Here is an 18,871-nt window from a genome sequence, read left to right as displayed (position 1 = left end):
CCATGGCCAGTATATTACCCCCAAACCTATGTGCTTTAATTTTGTACACTAACCTCTTATGTAGGACTTTATCAAAGGCCTTCTGAAAATCCAAATACACTACATCCACTGGTTCTCCCTTATCTATTCTATCGGTTACATCCTCAAAAATCTCCAGTAGGTTTGTCAAACACGATTTTCCTTTCATAAATCCATGTTGACTTTGTCTAATCCCTTTGATATTATCTAAGTGTGCCATTATCACATCCTTTATAATAGACTCTAGCATTTTCCCTACTACTGATGTTAGGCTAACCGGTCTGTAATTCCCCATTTTCTCTCTTCCTCCTTTTTAAATAGTGGCGTTACATTTGCTACCCTCCAATCTGGAGGAACTGTTCCAAAATCTATAGAATTTTGGAAGATGACAACCAATACATCCACTATTTCCACGGCTGTCTCTTTTAGTACTCTGGGATGCAGATTATCAGGCCCTGGGGATTTATCGGCCTTCAGTCCCATTAGTTTTTCCAGCACTATTTTCTTACTAATAATCATTTCCTTTAATTCCTCTTGCTCACTAGACCCTTGGTTCCCCAGCATTTCTGTGACGTTATTTGTGTCCTCTTCCATGAAGATTGAACCTAAGTATTTATTTAATTGTTCTGCCATTTATTTGTTCCCCATTATAAATTCTCCTGTTTCTGTCTGCAAAGGACCTAAATTTGTCTTCACTAATCTTTTTCTTTTTACGTACTTGTAGAAACGTTTGCAGTTGGCTTTTATGTTCCTTGCAAGTTTACTTTCATATTTCCCTCAATCAATCTCTTGATCCTTTTTTGCTGAATTCCAAACTGCTCCCAATCCTCAGGCTTGCTACTTTTTCAGGCAACTTTGTATGACCCTTTGGATCTGATACGATCCACAATTTATTTTGTTAACCATGATTGGGCCACTTTTCCTTTTGTGTTTTTGCGCCAGAAAGGAATTATAACTGTTGCAATTCATGCATTCGTTCCTTAAATGTTAGCCATTGTCTATCCACCATCATGCCTTTTAATAAATCTTCCCAGTCTATCATAGCCAATTAATTCCTCATACCTTCGTAGTTTCCTTTGTTTAGATTTAGGACCCTAGTTTCGGATTGGACTACTTCATTTTCAATCTTAAAGAATTCAATCAGGTTATGGTCACTCTTCCCTAAAGGACCCCGCACAACAAGACTGTTAATTAACCCCTTCTCATTGCACAATACCCAATCTAGGATAGCCTGTTCCCTAGTAGGCTCTTCAACATATTGGCCTAAAAAAACATCTCGTACACACTCCAGGAATTCATCTTCCACAGTATTATTACTAATTTGGTTTGGCCAGCCTATATATAGATTAACGTCACCTACAATTACTGTAGTACCCTTGTTACATGCATCTCTAATTTCCTGTTTGATGCCGTCCCCTACATTACCACTACTGTTTGGAGGCCTATAGACAACTTCCACCAATGTTTTCTACCCCTTGGTGCTCCTCAGCTCCACCCAGACTGATTCTACATCTTGATTTTCTGAGCCAATATCCTTTCTCACTATTGCTCTGATTTCATCCTTTACTAACAACGCCACACCACCCCCTTTTCCTTTTTGCCTGTCCTTCCTAAGTATCGAATATCCTTGGATATTCAGTTCCCAACCCTGGTCACCCTGCAACCATGTTTCCGTAATTGCAACTATATCATATCCGTTTACATCTATTATGAATGCTTCGTGCATTCAGATACAGTGCTTTTAGATTTGTCTTTTTAACATTATTGGACATCTTAACATTATTTTGTACTATAGCCCTATTTGTTTTATCGCTATTTTTTTCTTACCTGGACCCTATTTGTTAGTGCACTCTTTTATTTGTATGCTTTGTCCCTTCCTGACATAATCTGGTTATCCTCACCGCAATCACTTTCCTGCATTGCTTGCTTTTCTTTTCTCTTTAGCATTCTAGATTTCTCTCCACTGGGACCCTCCCCCACCCCCCCACCCCTTATTTAGTTTAAAGCCCTGTCGACCTCCCGAGTTATTTGATTCGCTAGAACTCTGGTCCAAGCATAGTTCAGGTGTAGTCCGTCCCCATTGAACAGCTCTCTTTCCCGAGTATTGGTGCCAGTGCCCCACAAATTGAAACCCACTTCTCCCACACCAAGCTCTGAGCCATGCATTCATCTCCCTGATTCTATTAACCCTATGCCAATTTACTCGTGGTTCAGGTAATAATGCAGAGATTATTACCTTTGTGGTTCTGCTTTTCAATTTAGTCCCTAGCTGCTCAAACTCAGTAGAACCTCTTTCTTAGTCCTACCTATGTCATTGGTACCTATGTGTACCACGACAACTGGATCCTCCCCTCTCACTCCAAGTTCTTCTCCAGCCCGGAGGAGATGTCCTTTACCCTGGCACCAGGTAGGCAACACAGCCTTCGGGATGCAAACTCTTGGCTGCAGAGAACCCTATCTACCCCCTACCTATACTGTCCTCTACTACAACCACCTTCCTCTTTACTCCCCCAACTTGAATGGCTTTCTGCACCATGGTACCTTGGTCAGTCTGCTCGTCTACCCCGCAGTCTGCACACTTGTCCACAAGGGTTGCGAGAACCACAAATCTATTGGACAAGTGCAGGGACTGAGGCTCCTGCAATAATACCGCCTGGATCCCCGTACCTGCCTCACTCGCAGTCACACCCTCCGGTCCCTGACCACGTGTCAATTCTAAAGTATTTAATCTAGAGGGTGTGGCTGCCTCCTGAAGCAAAAGGTCCAGGTAACTTTCTCCCTCCCTGATGTCTCGCAATGTCTGCAGCTCGGACTCCAGCTCCTCAACTGGGAGCTGAAGTTTGTCGAGCTGCAGACACTTACCGCAGATGTAGTCACCCTGGACCAAAACGTCCAGAAGCTCCCACATATTGCAGCAGCAACACATCTCCTGTTTTCCCATTATTTACTTTAAATAATTAGTTTTGTGTTAATCAAAGTATTTACCTTATATAGTTTACTAAATTAGTTAAACAAATAAAGGTTAGTTTTTAGAATTTAGTTATATGCTGTATGTTAATTTAAAGAAAAATTTAGCCCACAGTCACTACCAATCATTTACCTGCCTTACCTGTGATGTCACACAGCAGAGTTCTCCTCACCCCGAGCCGTGCGATCTTCTGGAAGAGGCAAAAAAACTGAGAAAAACCCAGGCCAATTGGGGAAAAAATCTGGGAAAATTCCTCTCCGACCCAACCAGGCGATGAAAACTAGTCCAGGAGATCACACTGGCCGTATGCTGTGGTCTGCTGCGGCTTTTATCCTCACTCTCGGGCCTCGGTCTGCTCCCGCTCAGTTACGCCGCCGTTCTGCGGAAAAAGTTAGGAAAAACAAGGCAGGACAAAGCAACACCTCCCACCCCCACTTCACCAAACTGTCCCACTTACCAAACTCTCAGGTTCCACACTCTCAGCTGCCTCTTTTTCTTGTCTCTTGAACAAATGTCTCAGCAGCTTGATTCTAGCCTGCCTTTCTCTCCAGGACTAGGAGGTCATGCCTCTCTGAACCCGTAACTTAACTTCCAATTCCTTAATCTTGCCTTTACACTCTCTGTCATCCTTTTTAATCTCTCGCTGCTCTAAAATCTCTTTCTGAGCGACCCTAAACACAGCTTCCAGATCTTCATTGGTTCCTAGACTGTCCACTTCTTCAGAAATGTTGTGTTTCTGAGCAAGCTTCCTCTACTGCTTTAATCTCTGACTGTTTATCCTCCAATTCCTTTTCAAATTTCCACTCCAGACTCTCCTTCTCCTTCTCAAACTTTTCCAACCTGACCTTGAGTTTTTTTTAGCCCGTTCCCTGTCCACTTCCAGCTCCTTAAGGAGTCGGTTTACTACCGCTTCTTTTTCATTCATTTCTGTCTGTAACTTAACACTTGGTGTTAACTGACAACCAAACGGCTTTCTTCTAACCAGGCCGACACATCGACCGCTTCATCAATAAATCTGTTTCTGACCCCGGTTTTCGCTGTCCACGATGACCCGCACCTATCTCTCTCCGATGGGCAACATTTCAGTCACGTACTCTGCAACTGACTCATCCATTGTCCATATTGCTGGTCTTTCACAAGCCCTTACTCGGGCGCCAATTAAATGTAAGACTTTCACTCCTTAATTAAGACACATCAAGAATTATTTACGACTTGACTTAGTTAAAAGATCATTGAAGGTCGACTTGACCAAAATATATGTCATTCAGGATCAAGACATATCTACGACTTGACCAATGTAAAACTTGTCTTAATTATCAACGGAGTCAAAGTTTATCTCGACACTTTCAGAGTTCGAACTTGAGACAAAACAATGCAGACGCAGGATGTCTCTTCAATCCCCAAATCAAAGAAATACAAGCAATACACAATAGCATCAAATGCACAATAATCTCTTAATTATCAACTGTTCCAATTGGACGTTACCCCATTCCAACGGTTCAATCTATTATTAGTATAATCAGAATAAATACTAGCAATCCACAATAGCATCAAATGCACAATAATTGGCGGCAATGGCGGCGGTGAGGTCAGCCTCCAACACCTCGCAGCGATCCTCGGGCCCGGTTTAGTGGCAGCGGTGAGCAGCACCGCCAGGAAGAGCTGCGTCCGGTGTGCAACGCCCCTGGTTGTGACACTGGTGCGCGTTTGAGCTCCTGCCCGACCCGTCCGCCCAGAAGCGAGGGTAGCTAATGTAATACCACTTTTTAAAAAGGGAGGGAGAGAGAAAGCGGGTTATTATAGACTGGTTAGCCTGACATCAGTAGTGGGGAAAATGTTGGAATCAATTATGAAGGATGAAATAGCAGCGCATTTGGAAAACAGTGACAGGATCGATCCAAGTCAGCATGGATTTATGAAGGGGAAATCATGCTTGACAAATCTTCTTGAATTTTTTGAGGATGTAACTAGCAGAGTGGACAAGGGAGAACCAGTGGATGTGGTGTACTTGGACTTTCAAAAGGCTTTTGACAAGGTCCCTCACAAGAGATTAATGTGCAAAATTAAAGCACATGGTATTGGGGTAATATACTGACGTGGATAGAGAACTGGTTGGCAGACAGGAAGCAGAGAGTCGGGATAAACGGGTCCTTTTCAAAATGGCAGGCAGTGACTAGTGGAGTGCCGCAGGGCTCAGTGCTGGGACCCCAGCTCTTTACAATATATATCAATGATTTAGATGAAGGAATTGATTGTAATTGATTGTAATATCTCCAAGTTTGCAGATGACACTAAACTGGGTGGTGTGAGCTGTGAGGGGGACACTAGGAGACTGCAGGATGACTTGGACAGGTTAGGTGAGTGGGGAAATGCAAGGCAGATGCAGTATAATGTGGATAAATGTGAGGTTATCCACTTTGGGGGCAAAAACACGAAGACAGAATATTATCTGAATGGCGGCAGATTAGGAAAAGGGAAGGTGCAACGAGACCTGGGTGTCATGGTTCATCAAGTCATTGAAAGTTGGCATACAGGTACAGCAGGCAGTGAAGAAGGCAAATGGTATGTTGGCCTTCATAGCTAGGGGATTTGAGTATAGGAGCAAAGGAGGTCTTACTGCAGTTGTACAGGGTCTTGGTGAGGTCTCACCTGGAATATTGTGTTCAGTTTTGGTCTCCTAATCTGAGGAAGAACATTCTTGCTATTGAGGGAGTGCAGCGAAGGTTCACCAGACTGATTCCGGGATGGCAGGACTGACTTATGAGGAGAGACTGGATCAACTGGGCCTTTATACTCTGGAGTTTAGAAGGATGAGAGGGGATCTCATAGAAACTTATAAGATTCTGACGGGACGGGACAGGATAGATGCGGGTAGACTGTTCCCGATGTTGGGGAAGTCCAGAATCAGGGGACACAGGCTTAGGATAAGGGGTAGGCCATTTAAGACTAAGATGAGGAGAAACTTCTTCACTCAGAGTTGTTAACCTGTGGAATTCCCTACTGCAGAGAGTTGTTGATGCCAGTTCATTGGATATATTCAAGAGGGAGTTAGATGGGCCCTTAAGGCTAAGGGGATCAAGGGGTATGGAGAGAAAGCGGGAAAGGGGTACTGAGGGAATGATCAGCCATCATCTTGTTGAATGGTGGTGCAGGCTCGAAGGGCCGAATGACCTACTCCTGCACCTATTTTCTATGTTTCTAAGCATGCCTTGCAGTGACCGCCTGGGAAATCAGGATGGTCCGACCATCCTGTCACCGAAGAGGTGAGTAATGGTCTCCTGAGGTGAGTAATGGTCTCCTGAGGTGAGTAATGGTCTCCTGAGGTGAGTAATGGACTCCTAAGGTAAGTGCGGTTGTTTTGTCTTTTAATTTTTTTTTGCGATTTGTGTTGTGGTGGCCCGGGCAATGTTTTGGGAATGTTTTTGTGATTTTTTTTTCTTTAACTGGACAGCTATAAGTGTGACATCACGGGGCAAGCCTGAGCTTCACTTTGTGCATCACAATGAGATCAGACAGCACGATGGGTCTATAAGAACATAAGAAATAGGAGCAGGAGTAGCCCATACGGCCCCTCGAGGCGCTCCGCCATTCAATAAGATCATGGCTGATCTGATCATGGATTCAGCTCCACTTCCCTGCCCGCTCCCCATAACCCCTTATCCCCTTATCGCTCAAGAAACTGTCTATTTCTGTCTTATATTTATTCAATGTCCCAGCTTCCACAGCTCTCCAAGGCAGCAAATTCCATAGATTTATAACCGTCTGAGAGAAGAAATTCCTCCTCAGCTGTTTTAAATCGGCGGCCCCTTATCCTAAGATTATGCCCCCTAGTTCTAGTCTCCCCCATCAGTGGAAACATCCACCTTGTCAAGCCCCCACATAATCTTACACGTTTTGTTAATATCACCTCTCATTCTTCTGAATTCCAATGAGTAGAGGCCCAACCTACTCAACCTTTCCTCATAAGTCAATCTCCTCATCTCCACAATCAACCTAGTGAACCTTCTCTGAACTGCCTCCCAAGCAAGTATATCCTTTCGTAAATATGGAAACCAAAACTGCATGCAATATTTCAGGTGTGGCCTCACCAATATCTTGTATAGTTGTAGCAAGACTTCCCTGCTTTTATACTCCATCCCCTTTGCAATAAAGGCCAAGATACCATTGGCCTTCCTGATCACTTGCTGTACCTGCATACTATCCTTTTGTGTTACATGCACCAGGACCCCTGGGTCCCGCTGTACCCACTCACTTATCCTGTCTATGTTCTTTTGCAGATTTTTTGTGTTCTCCTCACACACTGCTTTTCCTACCATCTTTGTATCGTCAGCAAACTTGGCAGCATTGCACTCAGTCCCTTCTTCCAAGTCGTTAATATAGATTGTAAATAGTTGGGGTCCCAGCACTGATCCCTGCAGCACCCCACTAGTTACTGGTTGCCAACCAGAGAATGAACCATTTAATCCGACTCTCTGTTTTCTGTTAGTTAGCCAATCCTCTATCCATGCTAATATATTACCCCCAACCCCGTGAACTTTTATCTTGTGCAGTCACCTTTTATGTGGCACCTTGTCAAATGCCTTCTGGAAGTCCAAATACACCACATCCACTGGTTCCCCTTTATCCACCTTGTTCGTTACATCCTCAAAGAACTCCAGCAAATTTGTCAAACATGACTTTCCCTTCATAAATCCATGCTGACTCTGCCTGACCGAATTTTGCTTTTCCAAATGGCCTGCTACTGCTTCATTAATAATGAACTCCAACATTTTCCCAACCACAGATGTTAGGCTAACTGGTCTATAGTTTTCCACTTTTTGTCTACCTCCTTTTTTAAGTAAACTGGATCAATTTGAGGCAGGGGCTGCAAAACCAATTCAAGTGAAGGAAAGGGAGAACTGTACTGACCTGGAACTAACTGGCGGATCTGTCCCGGAGTGAATGTGATCGGTTTCAAGATCTGAACAGCTTTGCTTTCTGAAGAGAACACAAACAATGAAATATCATGAACCAGCAGATTAGACAGAAGGTTGTGAACTTGCGTCATTATTAAAAGTTATAACGAGCAATATGAACTGGTTGGCGAGTGACCTTAACCAGACTGTCCCACTCTACACCATCGAGGCAACAACCGGAGCATCCCGCCTTGAGGCGGACTCTAGCTGACATCGGTCGGAGATGTTTGCAGGACTGGGCCCTATCCAGTGGCAGTACAGTTAACCCCGAGCAGTGCCGAACTGAGCCTGGAGTTGGAGCAGGGTTGGGCTTTGATGCTGATGCGGGGACATGAGGGCTGGATGTGAAGGTCCAGCCCAGGGGGAGAACAAGGGAGGAGAGAGAAGAGCATGGGAAATTTAAAAATGAACTCCAAATAGATGTCCGAATAAGGCTCAGCAGATCTGGTAGAGACGACAGACCTGGTGGGATGGGAAAGCAATGCACCAGAAGGGAGAGCGTTGGTTTAACACCATCTCCAGACATTGGCTGCACATCTAGAAGGATCTGTTAATGGCTGTCAAATAAAGAACAAATTAAAAGATGCAGAGTTAGCACTGTGGGTGGGACACAGAGGGAATGTGAGGAGAATTTCAGTGGCGCTGATTTCGGTCAGGATGTGCTCCCAGTTGTGTGTGTGTGTGTGACCCACTTGTCTTTGTGGTTTTGTTACAACTTTAGTTTGTGGGGAGTGTGATTAAAAACGCTAATTTCCTCTCACTTGTCCTGATACCAACCGTGTACCTGTGGCAGAAGAAAAAAATTACACCAAAATCATTGGAATGCAACAAGAACAACTACAGGCAGTTTATAAGAGCATAAGAATTAGGAGCAGGAGTAGGCCATTCGGCCCCTCGAACCTGCTCCGCCATTCAATGAGATTGTGGCTGATCTTCCATCTCAACTCCACTTTACTGCACTCTCCCCATATCCCTTAATTCCCTGAATATCCAAAATATAGCTCCTCACGTATAGTAAAGCATATAACCTGTAAACATATTTATCCAATTCCACTTTAAAGAGTGAACACACCTCACCTGGGCCAGTGTCGAGCTGTGGGCAGGTACCAAGCTCGGTCCACACTGGGGAACACTTTGGGCAGCTGATTATCAGTAAATATTTGTCTTGGATTTCAGAGTGGTGCCCAGAAAACATTGTATAAATTACTGCTCACCCTCCACTATCCTGAACAAAGCTATGGGAGATTTACTTATGATAAGTAGTTGTCTACGTTTACAGAGGAAGGAATGAGCACCAAACACAAGGACTGGGAGGAGCCGGTCAGTGAGGAGCTGAGAGCGTGACTCAGTAACCATCGGTAACCAGGCTCCAGCCCCAGACTAACTATGAGCAATGCCATGGAAGATCTACCTGTAATGTATAAGCTTCATGGGTTCTTTGCTTAAACATTCACAGCAACACATTGCTATTAAGAACTAGTTGGTTTATTAACAAAGGTTTAACAATCACACTGCACATTATCGGTTCATCCACCAAGCTCACAATCACCTGCCTCATCGTGGATCCCCTGAACCCAACTGGCTGGGGTTTTATTGAGGGGTCGGGGGGTCTAGTAAGGAGGAGGAACTGAGGGAAATCCTTATTAGCTGGGAAATTGTGTTGGGGAAATTGATGGGATTGAAGGCCGATAAATCCCCAGGGCCTGATGGACTGCATCCCAGAGTACTTAAGGAGGTGGCCTTGGAAATAGTGGATGCGTTGACAGTCATTTTCCAACATTCCATTGACTCTGGATCAGTTCCTATGGAGTGGAGGGTAGCCAATGTAACCCCACTTTTTAAAAAAGGAGGGAGAGAGAAAACAGGGAATTATAGACCGGTCAGCCTGACATCGGTAGTGGGTAAAATGATGGAATCAATTATTAAGGATGTCATAGCAGTGCATTTGGAAAGAGGTGACATGATAGGTCCAAGTCAGCATGGATTTGTGAAAGGGAAATCATGCTTGACAAATCTTCTGGAATTTTTTGAGGATGTTTCCAGTAGAGTGGATAAGGGAGAACCAGTTGATGTGATATATTTGGACTTTCAGAAGGCGTTCGACAAGGTCCCACACAAGAGATTGATGTGCAAAGTTAGAGCACATGGGATTGGGGGTAGTGTACTGACATGGATTGAGAACTGGTTGTCAGACAGGAAGCAAAGAGTAGGAGTAAATGGGTACTTTTCAGAATGGCAGGCAGTGACTAGTGGGGTACCGCAAGGTTCTGTGCTGGGGCCCCAGCTGTTTACACTGTACATTAATGATTTAGATGAGGGGATTAAATGTAGTATCTCCAAATTTGCGGATGACACTAAGTTGGGTGGCAGTGTGAGCTGCAAGGAGGATGCTGTGAGGCTGCAGAGCGACTTGGATAGGTTAGGTGAGTGGGCAAATGCATGGCAGATGAAGTATAATGTGGATAAATGTGAGGTTATCCACTTTGGTGGTAAAAACAGAGAGACAAACTATTATCTGAATGGTGACAGATTAGGAAAAGGGGAGGTGCAAAGAGACCTGGGTGTCATGGTACATCAGTCATTGAAGGTTGGCATGCAGGTGCAGCAGGCGATTAAGAAAGCAAATGGCATGTTGGCCTTCATAGCGAGGGGATTTGAGTACAGGGGCAGGGAGGTGTTGCTATAGTTGTACAGGGCATTGGTGAGGCCACACCTGGAGTATTGTGTACATTTTTGGTCTCCTAACCTGAGGAAGGACATTCTTGCTATTGAGGGAGTGCAGCGAAGGTTCACCAGACTGATTCCCGGGATGGCGGGACTGACCTATCAAGAAAGACTGGATCAACTGGGCTTGTATTCACTGGAGTTCAGAAGAATGAGAGGGGACCTCATAGAAACATTTAAAATTCTGACGGGGTTAGACAGGTTAGATGCAGGAAGAATGTTCCCAATGTTGGGGAAGTCCAGAACCAGAGGTCACAGTCTAAGGATAAGGGGTAAGCCATTTAGGACCGAGATGCGGAGGAACTTCTTCACCCAGAGAGTGGTGAACCTGTGGAATTCTCTACCACAGAAAGTTGTTGAGGCCAATTCACTAAATATATTCAAAAAGGAGTTAGATGAGGTCCTTACTACTAGGGGGATCAAAGGGTATGGCGAGAAAGCAGGAATGGGGTACTGAAGTTGAATGTTCAGCCATGAACTCATTGAATGGCGGTGCAGGCTAGAAGGGCCGAATGGCCTACTCCTGCACCTATTTTCTATGTTTCTATGTTTCTATGAGTCCTGTGAACATCACGTGACTGGCTAAGCCACTCACAACTCACAGCTCTACAACTATTTTGAGCGTAACTTGAAATCGAATGCCCCCTTTTGGTAAGGGCACTAGAACCCACACATTTTCAAATAAAACTTTAAAGGAAATTTAAATCAAATTAAAATTCTGTTCCCAGGGGTGATGATGCACTCCAGTCCCTCCGGCGCCCACCTCTTGCAGAAGGCCGCGAGCGTACCCGTGGACATCGCGTGCTCCATCTCTAGGGACACCCTGGTGTGAATGCAGCCGCAGAAGAGAGGCAGGCAGTCGTGCTGAATGACCCTCTTGACCGCCCGCTGCCTGGACCGGTTACTGGCCCCCTTGGCCAGGCCCAGGAGCAGTCCTATGAGGAGGCCTTCTGACCTGCCCGCTCCCCTCCGCACAGATTGCCCAAAGATCAGGAGAGTGGGACTGATGGGCAACCAGATCTTGAGGAGCAGCCCCTTCAAATAATGGAAGAGGGGCTGCAACCTCACACATTGAACATAAATGTGGAACACGGACTCCTCCAGACCTCAGAAATTGCAGGTGGCCTGGGACTTAAAAAATGATTGCACGGGACTGCTCTGTGCAACACCCTCCAGGCCAAGTCCCCAATAAATAGAGGGAGGACTCCATTGGCTCAACAGGTACACACCTGTGAATATAGTCACAGGTGCATACATTACACGACCGATAACAAAATCAACGATTCCATCCGACTGTGCTCCAAAATTTCTGTATCTGATAAACTGTTCATATTGCTTGTTATAACTTTCACTGATGATGATACAAGATGAACAGGTTGAGACAAACCTTTCGAAGTTCACGGCATCTTGTCTAATCTGCTGGTTTATGATGTTTTCATTCTTTGTGTTCTCTTCAGAAAGCAAAGCTGTTTAGATCTTCAAACCGACCACATTCACTCCAAGACAGATCCACCAGTTAGTCCCAGTCAGGGCAGCTCCTTTTCCTTCACTTAAACTGGTTTTGCAGCCTCGGCCTAAAATTGATCTGGTTTATATACCCATCGCCATGACTGATCATCTTGTGATGTGCAATGTGAGGCTCAGGCTTGCCCTGTGATGTCACACTTATACCTGTCCAGTTAAAGTGACCTCACTTTGGAACCATATTTGATTTTTTTTAAAAACCTATGGGTATCATTTAGGTTTCAATGACTTATTTCGCTGCCCAGTATGTTATCTCCATTTGCCCGCCTTAGAATCATAGAATCATAGAAATTTACAGCATGGAAGGGAGGACATTTTGGCCTATTCTGTCCGTGCCGGCCAACAAAGAGCTATCCAGCCTAATCCCACTTTCCAGCCCTTGGTCTGTAGCCCTGCAGGTTACTGCACTTCAAGTGCACATCCAAGTATTTTTTAAATGTGGTGAGGGTTTCTGCCTCCACCACCCTTTCAGGCAGTGAGTTCCAGACCCCCACCACCCTCTGGGTGAAGAAATTTCCCTCAAATCCTCTCTAAACCTCCTACCATTACTTTAAACCTATGCCCCCTGGTTCTAGAGCTCTCTGCTAAGGGGAGTAGGTCCTTCCTTTCCACTCTATCCTCATAATTTTATACACCTCAATATAGTCTCCCCCTCAGCCTATCCAATCTTTCGCCTTGGTTCCACATTCCTTAATACACTTGCCTCACGAAAATCTACCAATTTCATTTTTGAAGTTTTCAATTGACGCCCCCCGCCCTCCGGGGAGCTGGCTTCTGAACTTCCCCACCCGCTGGGCATTGCTGTAGGCCACTGGGCCAGGAACCTCAGGCTCGTCAAGCCCAGGCTCCTCTGCCGATGTGATGCCCCCATTCAGTGGGACTGATGGCGTGTCCCGCTCAGTTATCAAACTGTTGATCCACCCCCCCCTCGTCATCACCCCCGTCCCCCGATGTTGATGGCTCAGGGGAGGCTGAGGTGGGATTTGGCAAAAGTGGATTGGAAACGGCTACTTGATGGTAAATCAGTGTCAGAGGGAGGCATACAAGGAGGAGATCCTGAGAGCAAACAAATCTACTCTGGATGTCAAGGGACATACAGGGTAATATAAAGAAAAAAAAGGAAGCCTATGACAGATACCGGGAACTCAACACTGCAGAAACTCCAGAGGAACATAAGAAGTGCAGGGGTGCAATTAAAAAAGATATCAGGAAAGCAAAGAGAGAGCACGAAAGAATGTTGGCAAGTAAAATCAGGGAAAACCCAAAGATGTTTTATAAATACATTAAGCGCAAGAGGATAACTAGAGAAAGAGTGGGGTCTATTAGAGAGCGTAAAGGAAATCTGTGTGTGGAGGCAGAAGACGTGGGTAGTATTCTTAATGAATACTTTGCATTTGTTTTCACAAAAGAGAGGGGTGATGCAGACTTTGCAATGAGGGAGGAGTGTGAAATATTAGACGAGATAAACATAGTGAGAGAGGAAGTATTAAGGCAGCTTTGAAAGTGGATAAATCCCCAGGCCCAGATGAAATATATCCAAGGCTGTTAAGAGAAGCAAAAGAGGAAATAGCAGAGGCTCTGACCATCATTTTCCAATCCTCTCTGGCTGCAGGTGCGGTGCCAGAGGACTGGAGGACTGCTAATGTTGCACCTTTGTTTAAAAGGGGAGAAAGGGATAGACTGAGTTATTACTGGTCAGTCAGCCTAACCTCAGTGGTGGAAAAATTATTGGAAAAACTCCTGAGGGTCAGGATAAATCTTCATTTGGAAAGACATAGATTAATCAAAGACAGTCAGCATGGATTTGTCAAGGGGAAGGTCGTGTCTGACTAACTTGATTGAATTTTTCGAGGAGGTAACCAGGAGCGTCGATGAGGGCAGTGGATATGATGTAGTGTATATGGATGTTAGCAAAGCTTTTGATAAGGTCCCACATGGAAGACTGGTCACGAAAGTAATAGCCCATGGGATCCAGGGTAAAGTGGCAAGTTGGATCCAAAATTGGCTCAGAGGCAGGAAGCAAAGGTTAATGGTTGATGGGTGTTTTTGTGACTGGAAGGCTGTATCGCAGGGCTCAGTGCTGGGTCTCTTGCTTTTTGTGGTATATATTAATGACTTGGACTTAAATGTTGGGGGTATGATCAAGAAGTTTGCAGATGCACTAAAATAGGCTGTGTGGTTGATAATGAAAAAGAAAGCTGCAGACTGCAGGAAGATAGCAATATACTGGTCAGGTGGGAAGAACAGTGGCAAATGGAATTCAATCTGGATAAGTGTGAGGTAATGCATTTGGGGAGGTCTAACAAGGCAAGGGAATACACATTAAATGGTACGACACTGAAAAGTGTAGAGGGACAAAGGGACCTTGGAGTGCAGATCCCTGAAGATAGCAGGCCAGGTAGATAAAGTGGTTAAGGCGGCATATGGAATACTTGCCTTTATGAGTCGAGGCATGGAATACAAGAGCTTGGAGGTTATGCTTGAACTGTATAAAACATTGGTTAGGCTGCAGCCAGAGTAGTGTGTGGAGTTCAGGTCACCACATTACAGGAAAGATGTGATTATACTGGAAAGGGTGCAGAGGAGATTTACAAGAATGTTGCCTGGACTGAAGAATTTTAGCTATGAGGAAAGATTCGAGATGTTGGGTCTGTTTTCTTTGGAACAGAGGAGGCCAAGGGGAGACCTGATTGAGGTGTATAAAATTATGATGGGGCTGGATAGAGTGGATAGGAAGGATCTGTTTCCCTTGGCAGAGGGATAACAACCAGGGGGGCATAGATTTAAAGTAATTGGTAGAAGGTTTAGAGACGATTTGAGGGGAAATTTCTTCACCAGAGGGTGGTGGGGATCTGGAACTCGCTGCCTGAAAGGGTGGTAGAGGCAGAAACCCTCACCACATTTAAAAGGTACTTGGATGTGCATAAGAAGTGTCGTAACCTACAGGGATTAAGGTGCTATATAAATGCAAGTTGTTGTTGATAGGGTGGAAGGCAGGAGTGATTAAAAGGCAAGTGTGCAAGGTAAAAGGGGGTGGAAATAACATAAGAAATAGGAACAGGCCATTCGGCCCATCAAGCTTGCTCCGCCATTCAATATCCCAGGGCGCTACACAGCACTTTATTTTTCTTACGTACCAGAGCTGGATTCAAGCTGAAGGTGCTCGCCTCCTCTCTCCTCAGCACAGTGCTCCTCACTTAAGAAAGAAAGAACTTGCATTTATATAGCATCTTTCACAACCTCAGGACGTCTCATTGCACTTTACAGCCAATAAAGTGCTTTTAAAGTGCAGCCGCTGTTGTAATGTAACGTTTCGTGCGATTAAACAATGCGGGCAGGTGAGAGCTGATGACGTGGGATAGAAATATTACCCGAGTTGTGAACCGATATCCCGAGTGATGTGATCCAGCGCTGTGCCTGATTGGCCTGTGTGGGGTTTTTTTCAGACATCAACGAATGCCAGACTTGGAATTTCTGCCAACATGATTGCAGGAACACGCAGGGCAGCTTCCACTGTATGTGCCCGTCTGGGTATCGACTGCTGCCCAACGGGAGAAGCTGCCAGGGTAAGTGCCTGTCGCTGGCAAACCACATGAGCGGAGCATGCTGCTCGTCATGGCAACAGCTGGTTCCTCGCGGTTTTACCCATCGGTGAAATAACCCACTTTTTGCCCCGCTCGCTGATTTTCTCCTGAAGGTGCCGACACCCAGCTGCTTCCTGGCTGGTCAGTCACTGGTGTGTGTGTGTGTGTGTTTGTGTGTGTGTGTGTGTTTGTGTGTGTGTGTATCTGTGTGTGTGTGAGTGTGTGTATCTGTGTGTGAGTGTGTGTATCTGTGTGTGTGTGTGTATCTGTGTGTGTGTGTGTATCTGTGTGTGTGTGTGTGTGTGTGTGTATCTGTGTGTGTGTGTGTGTGTGTGTGTGTGTGTGTGAGTGAGTGTCTGTGTGTGTGTGTGTGTATCTGTGTGAGTGAGTGTCTGTGTGTGTGTGTGTATCTGTGTGAGTGAGTGTCTGTGTGTGTGTGTATCTGTGTGAGTGTGTGTGTGTGTGTATCTGTGTGAGTGTGTGTGTGTGTGTATCTGTGTGTGTGTGTGTATCTGTGTGTGTGTGTGTATCTGTGTGTGTGTGTGTGTATCTGTGTGTGTGTGTGTATCTGTGTGTGTGTGTGTGTATCTGTGTGTGTGTGTGAGTGTGTGTGTGTCTGTTTTTGTGTGTGTGAGTGAATGTCTGTGTGTGTGAGTGTGTGTGTGTCTGTGTGTGTGCGTGTGAGTGTGTGAGTATGTGTGTGTCTGTGAGTGTGTGAGTATGTGTGTGTCTGTGAGTGAGTGAATGTGTGTGTGAGTGTGTGTGTGCGTATCTGTGTGTGTGTGTGTGTGTGTCTGTTTTTGTGTGTGTGTGTGAGAGTGTGTGTGTGTGTCTGTTTTTGTGTGAGTGTGTGTGCGTGAGTGAGTGTGTGAGTGTGTATCTGTGTGTGTGTGTGTGTGTCTGTGTGTGTGTCTGTTTTTGTGTGTGTGTGTGTGAGTGTGTGTGTGTCTGTTTTTGTGTGTGTGTGTGTGTGAGTGAGTGTGTGTGTGTCTGTGTGTGTGTCTGTTTTTGTGTGTGTGTGTGTGAGTGTGTGTGTGTGTGTGTGTGTGTCTGTGTGTGTGTCTGTTTTTGTGTGTGTGTGTGAGAGTGTGTGTGTGTGTCTGTTTTTGTGTGTGTGTGAGAGTGTGTGTGTGTGTCTGTTTTTGTGTGAGTGTGTGTGTGTGTGTGAGTGAGTGTGTGTGTGTGTATCTGTGTGTGTGTGTGTGTGTGTGTGTCTGTGTGTGTGTCTGTTTTTGTGTGTGTGTGTGTGAGTGTGTGTGTGTCTGTTTTTGTGTGTGTGTGTGTGTGAGTGAGTGTGTGTGTGTCTGTTTTTGTGTGTCTGTTTTTCTGTGTGTGTGTGTGTGTGTGTGTGTGTCTGTTTTTCTGTGTGTGTGTGTGTGTGTGTGTGTCTGTTTTTCTGTGTGTATGTTTGTGAGTGACTGTGTATGTGTCTGTTTTTGTGTGTGTGACTGTGTGCGTCTGTGCGTGCGTGCATACCCCCACCCGCCTCCCCACCCACTGGCTCCGCCCACCCTCGGGACACCGTTTTGGTCCCCACACTTCAAAAGGGACAAAAGTCTGTCGGCGAGGGTGCAGGGAGCAAGTGACCCGAATGATCCCAAGGGATAAAGGGATCCAGCTCGGAGAAACGGTTAGAGAATTCAGAACTCTACGCTTCAGCTCTGCTGGGAGCGACCTGCCGGTGGGCCAGGACAGACCCAGGGACGGTGACGGAGAACTCTGTGACATTGGCTGATGGTGGTGATTCTGGGAGTACACCTCTGTGTCAAGCTGTCGCTGGACTAGTTTTGGGAGAACAGCTCCCCCAACATTGGCACTGGACCCCACGATGTAAGCGAGGGTGGCCTCCCAGGCCAGGGGTGGCAGGGCTGGGCGCATCCTGATTGGATGCCCAGGGCGCGGCCGAGTGGTTTGTACAGTTTGATCAGTTTTGTTGCTCACAAGAATGCGTGGGGGGGAATGCGAGTATTGGGCGCCAATGGGCCAATTGCCTTTTAGCGGGGATGTTGAGGTATTTTTCTATTGGCAACAGAGCACCACATCCCATCAATCTTGCTTCTTTGTTTCAGATATTGACGAATGTCGGGAACAGAACGTGAAATGTGGGCTGAACCAGATGTGCTTCAACACACGAGGCAGCCATCATTGCATCGATACCCCATGTCCAGCCACCTACCGCCAGGGAGCCAGCCCAGGGTAGGAACACATAAGAATATAAGAAATAGGAGCAGGCGTATGCCATTTGGCCCCTCGAGCCATTCAATAAGATCATGGCTGATCTTCTACCTAAACTCCACTTTCCTGCACTATCCCCTTATCCCTTAATATCCAAAAATCTATCGATCTCCATCTTGAATATACTCAAAGACTGAGCCTCACAGTCCTCCGGGGTAGAGAATTCTAGAGATTCACCACCCTCTGATTGAAGAAGTTTCTCCTCATCTCAGTCCTAAATGGTCAACCCTTTATTCTGAGAATCTGACTCATTGTTCTAGACTCCCTAGCCAGAGGAAACATTCTTCCTGCATCTACCCTGTCAAAAGAATATAGACCTAGTCTATTCAATCTCTCCTCATAGTACAATCCCCCAACCCAGGAATCAGTCTGATGAACCTTTGTTGCACTTTCTCTATGGCAAATATATCCTTTCTTAGGTAAGGCACACAAATGTACTCAGAACATAAGAACATCAGAAATAGGAGCAGGAGTAGGCCATTTGGCCCCTTGAGCCTGCTCCGCCATTCAATAAGACCATGGCTGATGTGACCTTGGCCTCAACACCACTTCCCTGCCCGCTCCCCATAACCCTTGACTGCCTTATCATTCAAAAATCTGTCCATCTCCAGCTTAAATATATTCAATGACCCAGCCTCCACAGCTCTCTGGGGTAGAGAATTCCACAGATTCACGACCCTCTGAGAGAAGAAATTCCTCCTCATCTCTGTTTTAAATGGGCGGCCCCTTATTCTGAAACTATGCCCCCTCGTTCTAGATTCCCCCACGAGGGGAAACATCCTCTCAGCATCTACTCTGTCAAGCCCCCTCACAATCTTATACGTTTCAATAAGATCACCTCTCATTCTTCTAAACTCCAATGA

At 45.6% G+C, this 18,871-nt stretch overlaps 1 protein-coding gene across 1 annotated transcript in view; it reads left to right on the top strand.

Annotated features, from left to right (window-relative positions):
* The window catches only part of LOC139233090 (hemicentin-1-like), a 530,358-nt gene that overhangs the window by 507,319 nt on the left and 4,168 nt on the right, over positions 1 to 18,871 (top strand). Inside the window, exons 104-105 of the mRNA XM_070863608.1 lie at positions 15,636 to 15,755; positions 17,843 to 17,969. Coding sequence (XP_070719709.1) covers positions 15,636 to 15,755; positions 17,843 to 17,969 — 247 coding nt within the window. The remainder of the gene's footprint in view (positions 1 to 15,635; positions 15,756 to 17,842; positions 17,970 to 18,871) is intronic.

Source organism: Pristiophorus japonicus, chromosome 20 (genome assembly GCF_044704955.1).
Source record: "Pristiophorus japonicus isolate sPriJap1 chromosome 20, sPriJap1.hap1, whole genome shotgun sequence".
In the NCBI taxonomy this organism is placed as follows: Eukaryota; Metazoa; Chordata; class Chondrichthyes; family Pristiophoridae; genus Pristiophorus; species Pristiophorus japonicus.
Note: the sequence above shows the minus strand (reverse complement) of the source record. Positions and strands in the feature narration are given on the sequence as shown.